The following is a 16,766-nucleotide window of genomic DNA, read 5'->3' as shown; positions in this document are numbered from 1 at the left end:
CACGGTATAGCGATAGTACAACACGGTATAGTGACAGTACAACACGGTATAGTGACAGTACAACACGGTATAGCGATAGTACAACACGGTATAGCGATAGTACAACGACGATATAGTGACAGTACAACACGGTATAGCGATAGTACAACACGGTGTAGCGATAGTACAACACGGTATAGCGATAGTACAACACGGTAAAGTGAAAGTACAACACGGTATAGTGACAGTACAACACGGTATAGCGATAGTACAACACGATATAGTGACAGTACAACACGGTATAGTGATAGTACAACACGGTATAGCGATAGTACAACACGGTATAGTGACAGTACAACACGATATAGCGATAGTACAACACGCATAGTGACAGTACAACACGGTATAGCGATAGTACAACACGGTATAGTGATAGTGCAACACGGTATAGCGATAGTACAACACGGTATAGTGATAGTGCAACACGGTATAGCGATAGTACAACACGGTATAGTGACAGTACAACACGATATAGTGACAGTGCAACACGGTATAGCGATAGTACAACACGGTATAGTGACAGTGCAACACGGTATAGCGATAGTACAACACGGTATAGTGACAGTGCAACACGGTATAGCGATAGTACAACACGGTATAGCGATAGTACAACACGATATAGTGACAGTACAACACGGTATAGTGACAGTGCAACACGGTATAGCGATAGTACAACACGGTATAGTGACAGTGCAACACGGTATAGCGATAGTACAACACGGTATAGTGATAGTACAACACGGTATAGCGATAGTACAACACGGTATAGTGACAGTGCAACACGGTATAGCGATAGTACAACACGGTATAGTGACAGTACAACACGGTATAGTGATAGTACAACACGGTATAGTGATAGTACAACACGGTATAGCGATAGTACAACACGATATAGTGACAGTACAACACGGTATAGTGACAGTGCAACACGGTATAGCGATAGTACAACACGGTATAGTGACAGTGCAACATGGTATAGCGATAGTACAACACGGTATAGTGACAGTGCAACACGGTATAGCGATAGTACAACACGGTATAGCGATAGTACAACACGGTAAAGTGACAGTACAACACGGTATAGCGATAGTACAACACGGTATAGTGACAGTACAACACGGTATAGCGATAGTACAACACGGTATAGTGACAGTACAACACGGTATAGCGATAGTACAACACGGTATAGCGATAGTACAACACGGTATAGTGATAGTACAACACGGTATAGCGATAGTACAACACGGTATAGTGACAGTGCAACACGGTATAGCGATAGTACAACACGGTATAGTGACAGTACAACACGGTAAAGTGATAGTACAACACGGTATAGCGATAGTACAACACGATATAGTGACAGTACAACATGGTATAGTGACAGTACAACACGGTATAGTGACAGTACAACACGGTATAGTGATAGTACAACACGGTATAGCGATAGTACAACACGGTATAGTGATAGTATGGTATAGTGATAGTACAACACGGTATAGTGACAGTGCAACACGGTATAGCGATAGTACAACACGGTATAGTGACGGTGCAACAACACGGTATAGCGATAGTACAACACGGTATAGCGATAGTATAACGGTTACGGTATAGCGACAGTACAACACGGTATAGCGACAGTACAACACGGTATAGCGATAGTACAACACGATATAGTGACAGTACAACACGCTATAGTGACAGTGCAACACGGTATAGCGATAGTACAACACGGTATAGTGACAGTGCAACACGGTATAGCGATAGTACAACACGGTATAGTGACAGTACAACACGGTATAGCGATAGTACAACACGGTATAGTGACAGTGCAACACGGTATAGCGATAGTACAACACGGTATAGTGACAGTGCAACGGTATGGTATAGTAGTGGAACAAAATGATAGTACAACACGGTATAGTGATCAGTACAACACGGTATAGCGATAGTACAACACGATATAGTGATAGTACAACACGGTATAGTGACAGTACAACACGGTATAGCGATAGTACAACACGGTATAGTGACAGTGCAACATGGTATAGCGATAGTACAACACGGTATAGTGACAGTGCAACACGGTATAGCGATAGTACAACACGGTATAGTGACATTACAACACGGTATAGCGACGGTGTGTAGTACAATAACACGGTATAGTGACGAAGTACAACACGGTATAGCGATACGGTACAAGTGAGTAGCACAACACGGTATAGCGATGTACAACACGGTACAACAACACGGTATAGTGACAGTACAACACGGTAGTAGCGATAGTACAACACGGTATAGTGATAGTACAACACGGTATAGTGACAGTGCAACACGGTATAGCGATAGTACAACACGGTATATGACAGTGTGGTATAGCGATAGTACAACACGGTATAGTGATAGTGCAACACGGTATAGTGATAGTACAACACGGTATAAGTGATGAAAGGTACAACACGGTATAGATGATAGTGCAAACACGGTATAGTGATAGTACAACACGGTATAGTGACAGTGCAACACGGTATAGCGATAGTACAACACGATATAGTGACATTACAACACGGTATAGTGACAGTGGAACACGGTATAGCGATAGTACAACTCGGTAAAGTGATAGTACAACACGGTATAGCGATAGTACAACACGATATAGTGACAGTACAACATGGTATAGTGACAGTACAACACGATATAGTGACAGTACAACATGGTATAGCGATATATGTATAACACGATATAGTGACAGTACAACACGCTATAGTGACAGTGCAACACGGTATAGCGATAGTGCAAGACGGTATAGCGATAGTATAACACGATATAGTGACAGTACAACACGCTATAGTGACAGTGCAACACGGTATAGCGATAGTACAACATGGTATAATGATAGTACAACACGGTATAATGACAGTACAACACGATATAGTGACAGTACAACACGGTATAGCGGTAGTACAACACGGTATAGTGATAGTACAACATGGTATAGTACAACACGGTATAGCGATAGTACAACACGGTATAGCGATAGTACAACACGGTATAGTGATAGTACAACACGGTATAGTGACAGTACAACACGACATAGCGATAGTACAACACTATATAGTGACCGTACAGCACGGTATAGTGATAGTACAACACGATATAGTAACAGTGCATCACGATAGAGCGATAGTGCAAGTGATGTCTAGAACCTACTCCGAAACGTCGCTCTCACAGCAATACAGAAGTTGATCATCTATATATTGTTATCCTTCCTTGCTGCCCCAACTTCTAAATGCCTCTCAAAGAAGTTACGATTCGTGATGTTGGTGACACTAAACTGGAATTCCTACGAGCCATCAACGACTGCTTACACGAAACACATCATTTGCTACTTATGTTCGATACATCCAACTTCGACCTATGTGTTAATGCGATGGGGTAGCCTAGTGGTTAAAGCCTTCGCTCGTCACGCCGAAGACCCGGCGTCAAACTAAACTCACTCACTCGACCTATACAAATGTATCTGGTCCCTGCGTATCGATCAATACAGAGACAAAAGAATTCACGGTCTCAGTTCAAACGCCTGATCAAAAAATGTATACATTGGAATAAATACAATTAACCTTATCAGAATAATCAGCAATACCTTACATTATTAACGGTACCTAGCATACGGTATACATAATTGCAACAGCTGACATATACATGCAAATGGATTGTATAGATCATTCTCCTCGTATGCTGAAACATCCAACACAGGCTGTTGACTGAATGGGATGAGAAGGCGGGATGGTTCAAGGATGAGTTCTGAACGAAGCTTTTAACATAATCCCGTGTGCCACGGAGTCTTATTCGTATGGAGGAGGAAAGTGATGCAGGTGTGTGGTGGAACCCATGAGTACGGGTATGGAACAGACAAACCCAGAAACAATATCGTGGCTAACTCGGAATTCGAACCCAAATTGATGTGTTTCTTGCGTGTAACTCTCAACAACGAACTGCAAGATTGTGCTAAAGATGTCGCCCTTGTGTAATGAAGAATGAGGTTCTTCGATAGTTCAATATGTGACGACGACAGGACACCATGAATGGGAGTGACGGGTCGTCGCGTTGACCATTAGGCTAATGCACCACCCTTGATACTAGGCCATTTTCTAAATGTGTCATCTGTCTAAAAGCCACAAAATCCATCATCATACGAAATCGACCCCTCCTCCCGGATACCCGGGGTAATGGCCATGTGACGGCCAGGGTTATATATAGAGCTGTACATACACCGTCAACGAACTTGTACGTACGACCCACATAGCTAGGGTTGTTCACGCTGAGCTAGTTGTTGACGCTTGAAACTTAAAAGAAACGGGCAGAGAGAGCGCCCTTGCTGTCCACCCAGCGCATGATACAAACAAGAGGAGATATTGTATTGACCAGTTTGACGTATTCCAAAGGATGGCTGTGAGCAACACGCTGAAGGATCTATGGAAAATTAGGACATTACTGATACTTTTTCTTACCCCAATTCTGCTTTTGCCGCTTCCAATACTGATACCTACGAAGGTAAGTATTATCCCATTAAATCACTCGTTTGGTTTAATCAGTTCGATGTACACCGATGTCTAATGTTAATATACATGTTACAAACAGGTTTCGTGTGTAGTCTGTATGTACCATGTATGTGTATGTCCTTATGTAAAATTCTTAGGCCGGGGTACAATTGTCATTCCTTTTGGCAGGCGACGCATAAGCCTTGTCATTGTCACTCAAGCAATAATTTACAAGCGGTAACGTGTTGACAGCAGTGTAGATGTTGGATATTCATGGAGCATTTTGAAAGCAAAGCCCATTCACGCCACAGTTGTATTTGCTTCTTCTATGCCACGTATGCTATATTTGGGATTACATATTCTCAGTATATTCTTACCGATTTTTGTTTGGTGACAATATATAGTTTTGTCATGCGCATTTTCAAGCATGCATAATACTAAATACAAATAATATAATGTATATTTATGTAAACATTTAAGTAAGCTCTAATAAACAAACACAATATATGTTTGTCATGTACATTTATAAAATCATTCAAAAGTATGCTTTGGTCCTGCTTACCAATATATATTGTGCACCGACCAGCTGTTAGAAGCAACAGTGTCTGACGTGCGTGACATGGTTCTGCTTAAAGTTTGTTTTCAAACGGCGATCGGAGATATTGATTGTTGTCGTATATGTGTGGCAACCACTGATTCTTTAGAACCAGACTTGACTATCACTAGCCACCTTGCAAATGCTTTAGTATTGATGAGGTAAACCAGCATTCAATATCAACGGTTAAGATTCCAAATCTGTTTTTAAGTATGGATATTGAAGTAATTTCATTATGACACCTTGCTACACGTTGGTTATTATATATTAACAGACAAACTTGACTAGATCTACTCATTGAATACAAACGTTCAAGAAATGACACCTGGTTCGAGCCAACAGTCGTTAGACTCCAGCATGTATTACCGTCATTAACACTATACATCTGCGTCAGTGATAAAGAGACGGCAAAATGAAGTTGTAAATCAATACCACAAAATTACTATAAAGATAATTGAATTTCAGATAGTGTGTCACATTATTCTCTACCATCCACACACGCATTTAACTGAGGTTTGCCGTTCATTCAGCGTTATGCATAAATGATGACTCAGAGATGCCGTAAACATTGGATGACAAACCCTCACTAGACCGTGAAGACCCATGTAGGAGGATAGACGTGATAAACAACTCGTCATGTTGACTTCCAGCTTTCCGTACCGAGGTTATAACAAGAAAGCGTGATGTTTGAAAGCAACGGACCATATTGCTGCTGGTGGTACATATACTCAATGCTCATTGAAACACCGTTTATGCTGAATGAAACATCTATGGGTAACAAAGGACTCATACATGCCCCGACCTTTACCTGTTCACATTTCAGGTTCTTTTTACTAAGCTCACAGCCTCTTCCTATGTTCAGTTCATAGTCATCGGATCAGACATACAGGAATCAGAAACGCTTGAGAACCAGTAACTGTTACTTTTGAACTGATATGATGTTAATTCGTCGTATTCGTTCACAACGTTAACAAGGCTTTAACGAAACATATTATTGTCATATAACAGGATTTATATATAGCGCACATATCCACGCAACTAGTACATGCTCAAGGCGCTGGAGTGGACCCTAGATCAACGGATGTCATTTATTCTGGCATTATATAAACCAACTGAACTCCCTGGGGAGTATTAGACTCATGCAGCCTGTTATAACAGTACAAGTCAATCTGCTTGTTATAAAGTTTGTATTTCAAATGGTGCTACTTTTACAAGTTAGCGACATTTCGTCACGATGACATAAGAACCTTATGTGTTAACACGTGTAAACTATTAAACAAGGACATAAACCGTGCACAGGTCAAGCATTAACGTATACATATATTTCGACGGGCCCGAAAGAACATTAAGAAGACCTTGACCTACATATCCTTATGTGCATAAGGATACTTTATACTTTATCCTTTCAGGGTATATTGCAAAGTAAACATTATAATATTCTGTCTGTACACAGTTCGCTTTTTTCTGAGGGCCTGAGAAGGCCTCTAATGACTCGGATGTTGAAGAAATGTTCTACAATGTAGCTGCATCGCTGTGACTTGTGTGTTGAGAGTAACGTTCTACAATGTAGCTGCATCGCTGCGACCTTAGTTTGAATATGTATGATGTCTTTCGGCTCCCCATACTAACAATATTTTTGTCCCACATGGTTGTTGAATCATGAATAGGTACACACATATTTACACATGCGCGCGCACATACACATACACAGACAATATACGTGTCCTACATGTTTGTTGGATCTTGAATATGTATACAAAAACGCGCATACACACACACACACACACACACACACACACACACACACACACACACACACACACAAGGACACATACAAACACGCACCGCCTGTATCCCACATTTTTCCCGAGTATATCCTTTTACCACATACAACTCGTCACCCCGACTCAACGCCACAAAACACAGCGCACTTCCTCCTTCTCTCGCTCATGTCTACCTCACCCTCCCATTGTCTTCCTTCTCTCGCTCATGTCTACCTCACCCCTCTCCTCTTCCACCTTCTCTCTCTAATTTCACCCCACCCCCACCCCTTCCCTCTTCTGCCTTCTGTCTCATTTCTGTCCCATCCCCCAAGCGCCTTTTCTCTCCACCCTCATTGCCTTTCTTCCATTTATCTATATTCATGACTCCGGGTCATTTCATGGCTATTCTTAGCACTTGGCTGCATGCATTAACTTGTAAGTGACATCTCTACCTGTAACAGCTACACCTCAGAATCGCATCAACATTCAGACTCATACACTGTCGCCTTATAAAGGAAAGTCGTATCTATCCCTTCGTTTACTTCGTTGTTTCAGACTGGTTGTTGTCGCAACATGTATATTTCCTACTGTATCTACTTTATATGTACATGGGGCGGTGGGGTAGCCTAGTGGTTAAAACGTTGGCTCGTCACGCCGAAGACCCGGGTTCGAATCCCCACATGGGTACAATGTGTGAAGCCCATTTCTGGTGTCCCCCGCCGTGATGTTGCTGGAATATTGCTAAAAGCGGCGTAAAACCAAACTCAGTCAGTCAGTCAGTTATATGTACATTGTTTGTTAAGTGTCACGCCGTTCACAGCAATATGCCAGCTATATCACCTCGGTGTCTGAATAGTCGACAGGAACATCTATCTATTGCCGGCATCATTAACATCGATCTTATTGGGATCCGATGACATACATCAACAAAGTCGGCAAGAATGACCACTCGATCCCGTTAAGCCAGTGTTATAAGCATGGGTTACTGGTTCTCCAGAGTTCACTGGTCACAAACACACACCTAACACTACAAACGCTCCAAACACACTACATATCACCCAAACCTTCAAAGCCTAAGGGGGGCGGTGGGGAAGCCTAGTGGTTAAAGCGTTGGCTTGTCACGCCGAAGACCCGGGTTCGAATCCCCACATGGGTACAATGTGTGAAGCCCATTTCTGGTGTCCCCCGCCGTGATGTTGCTGGAATATTGCTTAAAGCGGGGTAAAACCAAACTCAGTCAGTCAGTCAGTCAAAGCCTAAGGCATCCTATCAAAACTGGCCTTTAAGGTCGCTTATAATCCCACATAGCCAACTTGTGCTAACATAATATAAATACCAAAAGAAAAACATACAAACAAACAAATCAAATAACAAACAAACCATCCCATAGTCCATCCCCCAACAACTTCTGGCGAATTTCCACATTCAAAATTCATGCAAATTTAATCATGCAGCCCGACGCTCACTAAATGACCAGGCGGACCTCTGTGAAATACCCATTATGTCGGAGAGCGCATGTTAGATCTCCAAACCATCATCATTAGCAGCAGCAGTATCATCATCATCATCACCAGACCAGTTGTGACTCGAATCTTCACGGTGTGTCTTATCTGTAATAAGGCGGTTGGCGATATAACAATGCAGTTTCCTTGAACACATTGTACAGCTCGTCATGGTTCAAGGCACTCCAGGATGTACGTGAAGTCAGGGACCATAACGTTGTGATGTCGCACTCTTTTCCCGATAATGCAATTCCTGATATTTCAATAAGGAAGTTGCGAATATCTCGTCGCAATCTTGAGTACAAACAGCTGATTGGTTTATTCATGTTGCAGTCAGTTTAGTGTATCTTCCGTGTAAGGCCTTCAAAGGAACGTGATCATTTTCCAGGAAAGATCGTCTAGAGGTCATAATACAATATGTACAATCGTAATTCAGCACTTCTGTGTCATGCTGAGGCATTTTTGAGAAATATGGGTCATTGTACGTCGGCATTCAGTAACTCCGAATTATAGTGTAGAATCATCAATATGTGTATCAATGAGTACGCCAATAAGTTCATTTATTATTAAGTTTTAGCAATATCCCACCAATATCACGGCGGGGGACACCAGAAGGCGTCACACATTGTACCATGTATCGAATCAAATCGAACAAGGATCTTCGGCGTGACGAGCGAGCGCTTTAACCACTAGGTTACCGCCACGCCCCCATGTGTTATAGTAACAGAACATGTATTATTCTTATTCATAATTCGAAGTCAGTGCCATGTATCGCCATTAGGTTCATGTGAGTCTTGTATTGGAACATGCATACCACACTGTGCTTTGGGATAGTACATTAGCTTTGTAGACACACACAGTTGGGATAGTTTGTTGTTTTTGATATAGTTAATAAATAAAAAGGAATATTTTTCGGCAAGTAGAAGAAATGTGTTCTACTTGCAGCAGTCAGATCTTCCCATGACTATTTGACTGAGGTACTGAGTTTAGTTTTACGACGTGCTAAAACATGTTCCAGCTTTATCGCGGCGGTCTGTAAATAATGGAGTCTGGACCAGACAATCCAGTTATCAACAGCATGAGCATCGATCTGCGCAATTGGGAACCGATGGCATGTGCCAACCAAGTCAGCCAGCCTGACCACCCGATCCCGTTAGTTGTACCTTACGACAAGCATGGGTTACTGAAGATCAATTCTAATCAACACCTTCACGGGGACATGACTATTTAAGACGGTTCATGGCCGGGAAGGCTAAAGTCGTGACGCTTTTCGGTTCAATGAGCATAGCCTTCGCGGTACTTGCAAAATCCGTATTATATAACTTTTAATTATTGTTATTCATAATACATGTACATGCAATTTTTAAGGAATTTTAGTCTCTCATAATTCCGTATAGAATGGCCCTATGTAAATATATGTTTAATTAGTTTGTATATATGTATAACAGGGGTGAGACTTTAATAAATAATCTGTCTGTCTGCAATGCAATGTTATGGCTGAATGAACACGGCGCGCCTCACTCGAAGGCTCTGACAAATTTTAGCCTTCCCGGCACGACACCTTTAAGACCATGCTGTGTTAATCTCCCGTTCCTCTATACTCCCACGCTGAAGACTCGGCCCATTGTTTGATATATAGCTAAAGCGTCAGTTGGGCATATCACGAATACTTCAAGAAATTTGTTACAAAGCACTCGAAACACTCACAAATGTACACGTGCTTGAGTGAGGCCAATTAGTAGTTTCTGGGGACCGAAAAAATATGCTTTTTTGAGAACAAAAAGAGAAATGTTCCTTATTTCACTGCAGGTGTCTTAATGCGACGCACACTTGACGTCTTTCTCCACACACGTTACGTGACGTTTCCTGACAACTCGTGAACTGCTGTGGGTGCAGACACGTATGAGCTATGTCTGCCCGAGCTCTCAAATAATTTGGGCATAAAGAAAAACGCAAAAGGTTTACAAAATGCCAGCAATAATACTTGATGTTACCTGACAATATATTTACAAACACAAATGTCACAAGTTGCAGTGATCGGACCTTCCGTTGGATTTTAGAGAGCCGTTTTCTTCCCCTTGGAAGATTGTTTTGCATTATTTTTAAGATATACTAGTGCAAGTTCAAAAGTCTGATGCATAACAATATATCTATACACATGTCAATGAGAGTATCGCAAGCTACGAGGAGCGTTCCAAAAGTAGTCAGCCTAACTATATTCTCGATGTCCGATGTTTGAAAAACTTCCATTTTATTTTGAAGGAATCATTAGTAAGCATGTGTGAAGCCCATTTCTGGTGTTTCGCCGTGATATTGCTGGAATATTCTAAAAGCGGGATAAAACTAAACTCACTCACTCACAAATCCCTACCCTCACGTTTTCGTGCCATAATGGATACTTTTAGGTAAAGTTTACCATTCATCATGCTGGAGGCATTTGACAGTTCCCCACGTGATTACAATGAGCTTAACCCAAGGATGCAGGTCGGTTAACCAGCCAAGACGTCACGAATTCCCCGACGGTAATCCGCCCACGCAGTAGTCACGTCAAGATGATATAGCTTTTTATGACAGGACCTACCTGTCATACGACTCATTTATTAAATCTGTTACTTTTCACAATGTCCTAAAACAGGTATTAATTTTCAGTGTACCAGTTTTTATAGACAGATTTGAAATTCTTAACGATGTTCTGCAGTGTTACTGAATAAACTTTTCGTACACATGTTTAGGCAGCATGGTCACATCGGAATTATCATAGAGCAAAATAATGATGTTTCAAACAACAGAATTATAAATTGGACAAAATTTACAAAAGTATTTTTAAAACTTGCCACAATTACAATTACACCTAAGTTACTATTTTCAGCGATCCGTTAAGAGACGGGTTAGATTTGATCTTCAGTAACCCATGCGTGTCGTAAGAGGCGACTAACGGGATCAAGTGGTCAGGCTCGCTGACTTGGTTGACGCATGTCATCGTATCCCAGTTGCGTAGCTTGATGTTCATGCTGTTGATCACTGGATTGTCTGGTCTAGATCCGATTATATACCGACCGCCGCCATATAGCTGGAATATTTCTTGACTGCGGCGTAAAACTAAACTCACTCACTCACTTCTATTTTCATCTTTTCATGCGATCATGTAATGTCTCGGCTTTTGTAGCCTCGTTCTTCGCGCTCGGAAACGATTTGTAAAGCGAAAATACATGTCACAGGTCGGAGCCTTATACAATTTCTCCACGATGATCTATATTTCAAGAATAGGTAGCGATTTCCTGTTAAAACGTTGAGAATAACGCTATTCACCCAAATACGTTCATCTAAATCTGAATGATACACGAGGATCCATTGCTGTGGCGTGATTAGCTGCCATAGGTCACGTGGTTGACTTTGACCAGTCATGATCCCCGTAGCAGATTGTGGCCAGCAATTGTCATCAGAAACCAATCTTTCTACCATAAAATCGCTTGTTACAACTGCCAAAATACTGGCAAGGCTTCAATGATATTATTTATTATCTTACCTTCATGTGAACTATTGTAATTTCATTGGTCAATGACGCTTTAACAAGTTTCCGTGTCACCCCTCCCAGGAGGGTGACAACTAGAAAAAATATTACCCGCTGCCGCGGTAACCGCCAAGCTCTCCGCGGAGAAGCTGTATCGCTAACAATCGTATGACGTCATAATATGACGCATGCAGTGTCCAGAGTTCGAAAACCGTTCGATTAGTTGTTTTTTAGTTCACTATGTACAGATTTATTTTACCGCCTTTCACTGCTTAATTTAAACTATTTTATACATTGAATCGTTTGCACACTCAACGTAAACATAATTAACAATTTTTATGGCAGTGTTAAGCTTGTCAGAATATGTTTCACTGATTCAAAAAATCCAGTTGAGGGGGCAGACGCCATTTTGTTTATATGCAATATAGTCGGTAGCGATCTTTAAAATAAAATAAAATGATATTTTGTACATTTAACGTGGCGGTTATAAGATAAATACGTTGTATGCTTCTCCCTCGGGTAATACGGGCTGATGTACGCCTCGTTGTTGCAGTGTCATACCTCGCCTACAAAGAGGCGTACATCAGACTGTATTACCCTCGAGAGAAGCAGACAACTTATATGTTCATAGCTTTCGAACGGTACCCAACATCAAACGAATCTTCTCACGGGTTATCCATACAACGCTTCGGAAATCAAGCATTTCCCATGGTTGACTCTCGTTACCAAACAGAAAGCTACTGTTATCTAAAAATAGGTGACCATACATATTATTGAAAATAAAAATAAAATAACTTTTCATATTACGAAAACATAAAATATAAAAGAAATGGGCAAAAGGATGTCTGACGTATTTCAATTGTCCAAAATAGCAGAGGTTTTCTCTTCCTCTTTGCTTTATTTTGACACCAGAACATGTAAACTTTCATTTTCATTTAGAATAAGCGTATTTAAGTTGTAGTTGTCTCATTTAAATAATATGATCAAAATAACTTTTCTTTTCATCAACAGAGAGATTAGACATTTCAAATGGTGTATGACATTTAGCGTTGACAATAACGTTTTGCAAGCTTACATTTCCATGATAAATGTCAGTTTCATTTGTCATCTGGGAACTCAGTGTCACAGCAGTAAAAGATTCTGGTGTTGAAAGAGTTAAATACATTTCTGAAATTCATTTACATTAACGTTTTTCACGATATATACGTTGACGAGTCTACCCGGGGAAACGTCTTGATGTGTATCGACGTTCATAGTTCATTGTGTGATATAAAGACGTTTTAAGTTATGTAAATGTTAATGGGAGATCACAATACAGATCTAGAAGGCCGTTAAAAATGGCTTTGTCAACATATGTGGCGGGACATGATACATGTATGTCAGCTAACAATGTCGATAAATGTAATGTGACATGATATGTCACTGTGACCTGCCCGAAGTATTTTGAAGCATGAGGCCTTGTCGTGACCGTCCTGGTCTGTTGCTCAGGGACAACTGACTTCAACTGAACTGACTTGAATTGAGCTCCCTAAATGTATTGTAAACCTTTATTGAATCAACATAACACTGTTATGAGGACAAACTAGGTATATTGATAATACAGAATCGCCCCTGAATTTTGATATATACATATCATTATGGCAATTTCACTTACTGTGCTAATAACATAAAAACAGCGAAACCCGAGAAGATCCGGGTTTGAAATTGTCGTGACAAGCGACTAACGGGATCGGGTGGTCATGCTCGCTGACCTGGTTGACATGTCATATCCCAAATGCGTAGATCAATGCGTAGATCCATGATTTCCAATGTAAGACATATTCTAAGATGAAGGTCGCCCACAGTACTGTATCAGGCTTGCATTACGTCACACCGTATTGGCGCCCCTACATCATTATAGTATGCCCCCTCGTAATTAAACGTACAGATTCATGTACAGTGTCTTAAAGTGCAGATAACTCAGTTAGCAATCCGTTTCTTGTTTTGCAGTTGATTCAGGCGGTTGCCATCACTGGTGTAAGCGTTATGTTTAACATTTTCGTCGTACATATGCCTCAACTGGACATCGACACGGCAATGTTCGTTAACTAGGCCGATGCTCACAGTCCCATAATGTATCTGTGGAATGTCATGCGACTAGTCAGCTTGATCAAGATCAAGATATTGCTCCTAACTTATATTGGAAGTAAACGTGTGACGTTCATGTCGTCTCATGTGAATGTTATTAATAATATATATTAACCCGTGAAGGTCCGGGTTAGAATTGATCTTCAGTAACCCATGCTTGTCGTGAGAGGCGACTAACGGGGTCGGCTGGTCAGGCTCGCTGACTTGGTTGACACATGTCATCGTATCCCAATTGCGTAGATCAATGCTCATGCTGTTGATCACTGACTTGTCTGGTCCAGACTTTATTATTTACATGCCACCACCATATAGCTGGAATATTGTTTGGTGCTGCCTTAAACAGCATCAGACAAACAAGGCGTACCAGTATTTATTTGAATTTGAAAAATATGTTTAACAAAGAAAGACATGGTATGACAACATCCATTATGTGCTATGCAAAACAATAGGGGATAGTTTGTTTTTAGGTATTATTCAAGGACATACCCCCAATGTATGGCAGTGAAAGTAATTTATATATTTTTTCAAGAACATTTCCGAAGAAATCAAGCTACCAATGACAACACTGTAACAGTCATGAATCACATGACTCGGGTAAGAACTCGGTGGGGTTTGAACAAAACGCACAAAGACACTTTTTTAAACACATGGGCATGTTGTAAGTGGACACCCGTGTGTATATCGTTGCCTAAATCACCCATGTTGCTCGATCTGTATATGAGCAGATTGCTGCACCAACATCAACAAATACATATGACGTTCATAATGTAATCGCAAAGGCAACCACCAAGACCACTACCAGCCCCACTACTCTGGAATAATCCCAATCACTATCAGAGAAATCAACTGTGAAAACTATTTATTGAAAAGTCCTAAAAACCACAGTATTCCTCTCATAGTCTTTCAGACATTCTTCTTCAGCACCGTAAAACAAATATATTTCATTAACATTATCATTATCATCATTATCATTGTCAACTCCCAGGTCAAACTACCGGAACTATTTGATGGTATGATTTTGTCGGACAACTTTTCATCTTTCATGCTGATAGTGCACATGCTCATCGTGCCAGGAATTTGACCCGATTTGATTTAAACATATTTCATTCACAAATGTGAACGTGATTCGGGACATGTTATCCAACTTAAAATACCTGCCTCATGATATTCACATACATGCATTTTCAATGTTATCCATTTTAAGAAGGAATATAGAGAAAGTATAGAGAAGTTAAAGAGGGAACAGAGAAAGGGACACAACTTATGTGATCACTCAAAACGTTATAACTGAAAAAGAAAGGTTTGCACACATTTAAAAACGTGTTCATTTTGTTGAATAGTCATGTTCCAAGTAACATTAATGACGGTGTGATTGGAGAGTCACGTTTTACAGTACTTTTCAAATTTAGCATTAATAACCCAATTCCACCAACATCCATGTCATTACATGGACAGCACCCAGTCTACAACTGAACAGCTCTCGGGCGTGTACGTCAACGTCAATGTCCACCCTCAATGAACACGGTGCTGCTCTCATGACATTGGTCGATTCTTCAGAAGCATTACTCGAAGAATTTGTGCATGTCAGGCTAACAGAGTTGATTTACACAATGTTCGAACTCCGATTTCTGGAACGATCCACATGTAGTGTGCCACCGTCTCATCACACGAACGATAAGAGCCATTTTATGTGATCACCCCTCACCAACAGATATGATCACATCATTTCAATCGTAAGTATCATTTGGATCAGAAGATATGATATATGATTTTTCACACTATGCCCTGCTGTTTTGCAAGGAGTGTATTTGGATCACGTACAGCAGTAATTGAATAATGGTTCTATCTGTTGCCAGTTTTTGAAAGTTATACAAACAGTGCACTCTCTGGGGGGGTCATACAGGCATACTGAGTCAAAAAAGGAAACTTCACATTCTTTCATCAGGGCACTTTAAAAGAACAAGAGATGGTAAGATGGTTAAATTGGTATTAGTTCATTGCTGAGATCTGTGTGATGTACTCGATACACTGACAGTGCCATAATCAGTTCCATTAGGCTACACCGCCGTTCCAAAACATGGGTATACAGAATGTCAAGTCACAAGAATAAAAATGCGAAGTTTCTCAGTTCAATATCGTGTATGGCCGCCCCGCGCATTCACCACTGCCAAACACCGTCTCCTCATCGACTGCCTGATGCTTGTGAACACGTGGTTGGGGATTCTGCGCCATTGCTCTTGCAAGGCAGCGCCAAGTTCCTGCAAATTCTGAGGTTGGTTCCTAAGACCACGAAGCCTTCTCCCAAGTGCATCCCAAACGTGCTCTATTGGATTAAGGTCAGGGGACCTCAATGGCCAGTCCATGACGTTGATTCCAGCGTTTTGAAGGAAATTTCGTGTCAACATCGCGGTATGCGGCCGAGCATTATCATGCTGGAACTGTAGACCTGGGCCATGAGCCGCCATGAAAGGAAGGAGTTAAGGGGTGAGCACCTGGTCGCGGTAAGCAGCAGCTGTGAGGTTTCCACGGATGACCAGAAGTCGGGAACGGTTGTTCCCACAGAAAGCACCCCACACCATGCAACTTCCGCCCCCGAATCTGTCGACTTCCTGTACACAACATTGGGTATACCGTTCACGACATCGTCTCCAGACTCTATGCCAGCCGTCCGCGAATCTGAGGGTAAACCTG

At 41.2% G+C, this 16,766-nt stretch overlaps 1 protein-coding gene across 1 annotated transcript in view; it reads left to right on the top strand.

The window, feature by feature from the left end:
• Positions 1 to 4,302: 4,302 nt before the first annotated feature.
• Positions 4,303 to 16,766, top strand: part of LOC124278262 (solute carrier family 13 member 5-like) — a 33,450-nt gene continuing 20,986 nt past the window's right edge. The window contains exon 1 of the mRNA XM_046713979.1: positions 4,303 to 4,590. Coding sequence (XP_046569935.1) covers positions 4,483 to 4,590 — 108 coding nt within the window. The 5' untranslated portion in view covers positions 4,303 to 4,482. The remainder of the gene's footprint in view (positions 4,591 to 16,766) is intronic.

The sequence above is a fragment of the Haliotis rubra genome, unplaced genomic scaffold (genome assembly GCF_003918875.1).
Source record: "Haliotis rubra isolate DU_JTF1 unplaced genomic scaffold, ASM391887v1 Scf234, whole genome shotgun sequence".
Taxonomy (NCBI): domain Eukaryota; kingdom Metazoa; phylum Mollusca; class Gastropoda; order Lepetellida; family Haliotidae; genus Haliotis; species Haliotis rubra.
The sequence above is the reverse complement of the archived record's forward strand: the minus strand, read 5'-3'. Positions and strand labels throughout refer to the sequence as shown.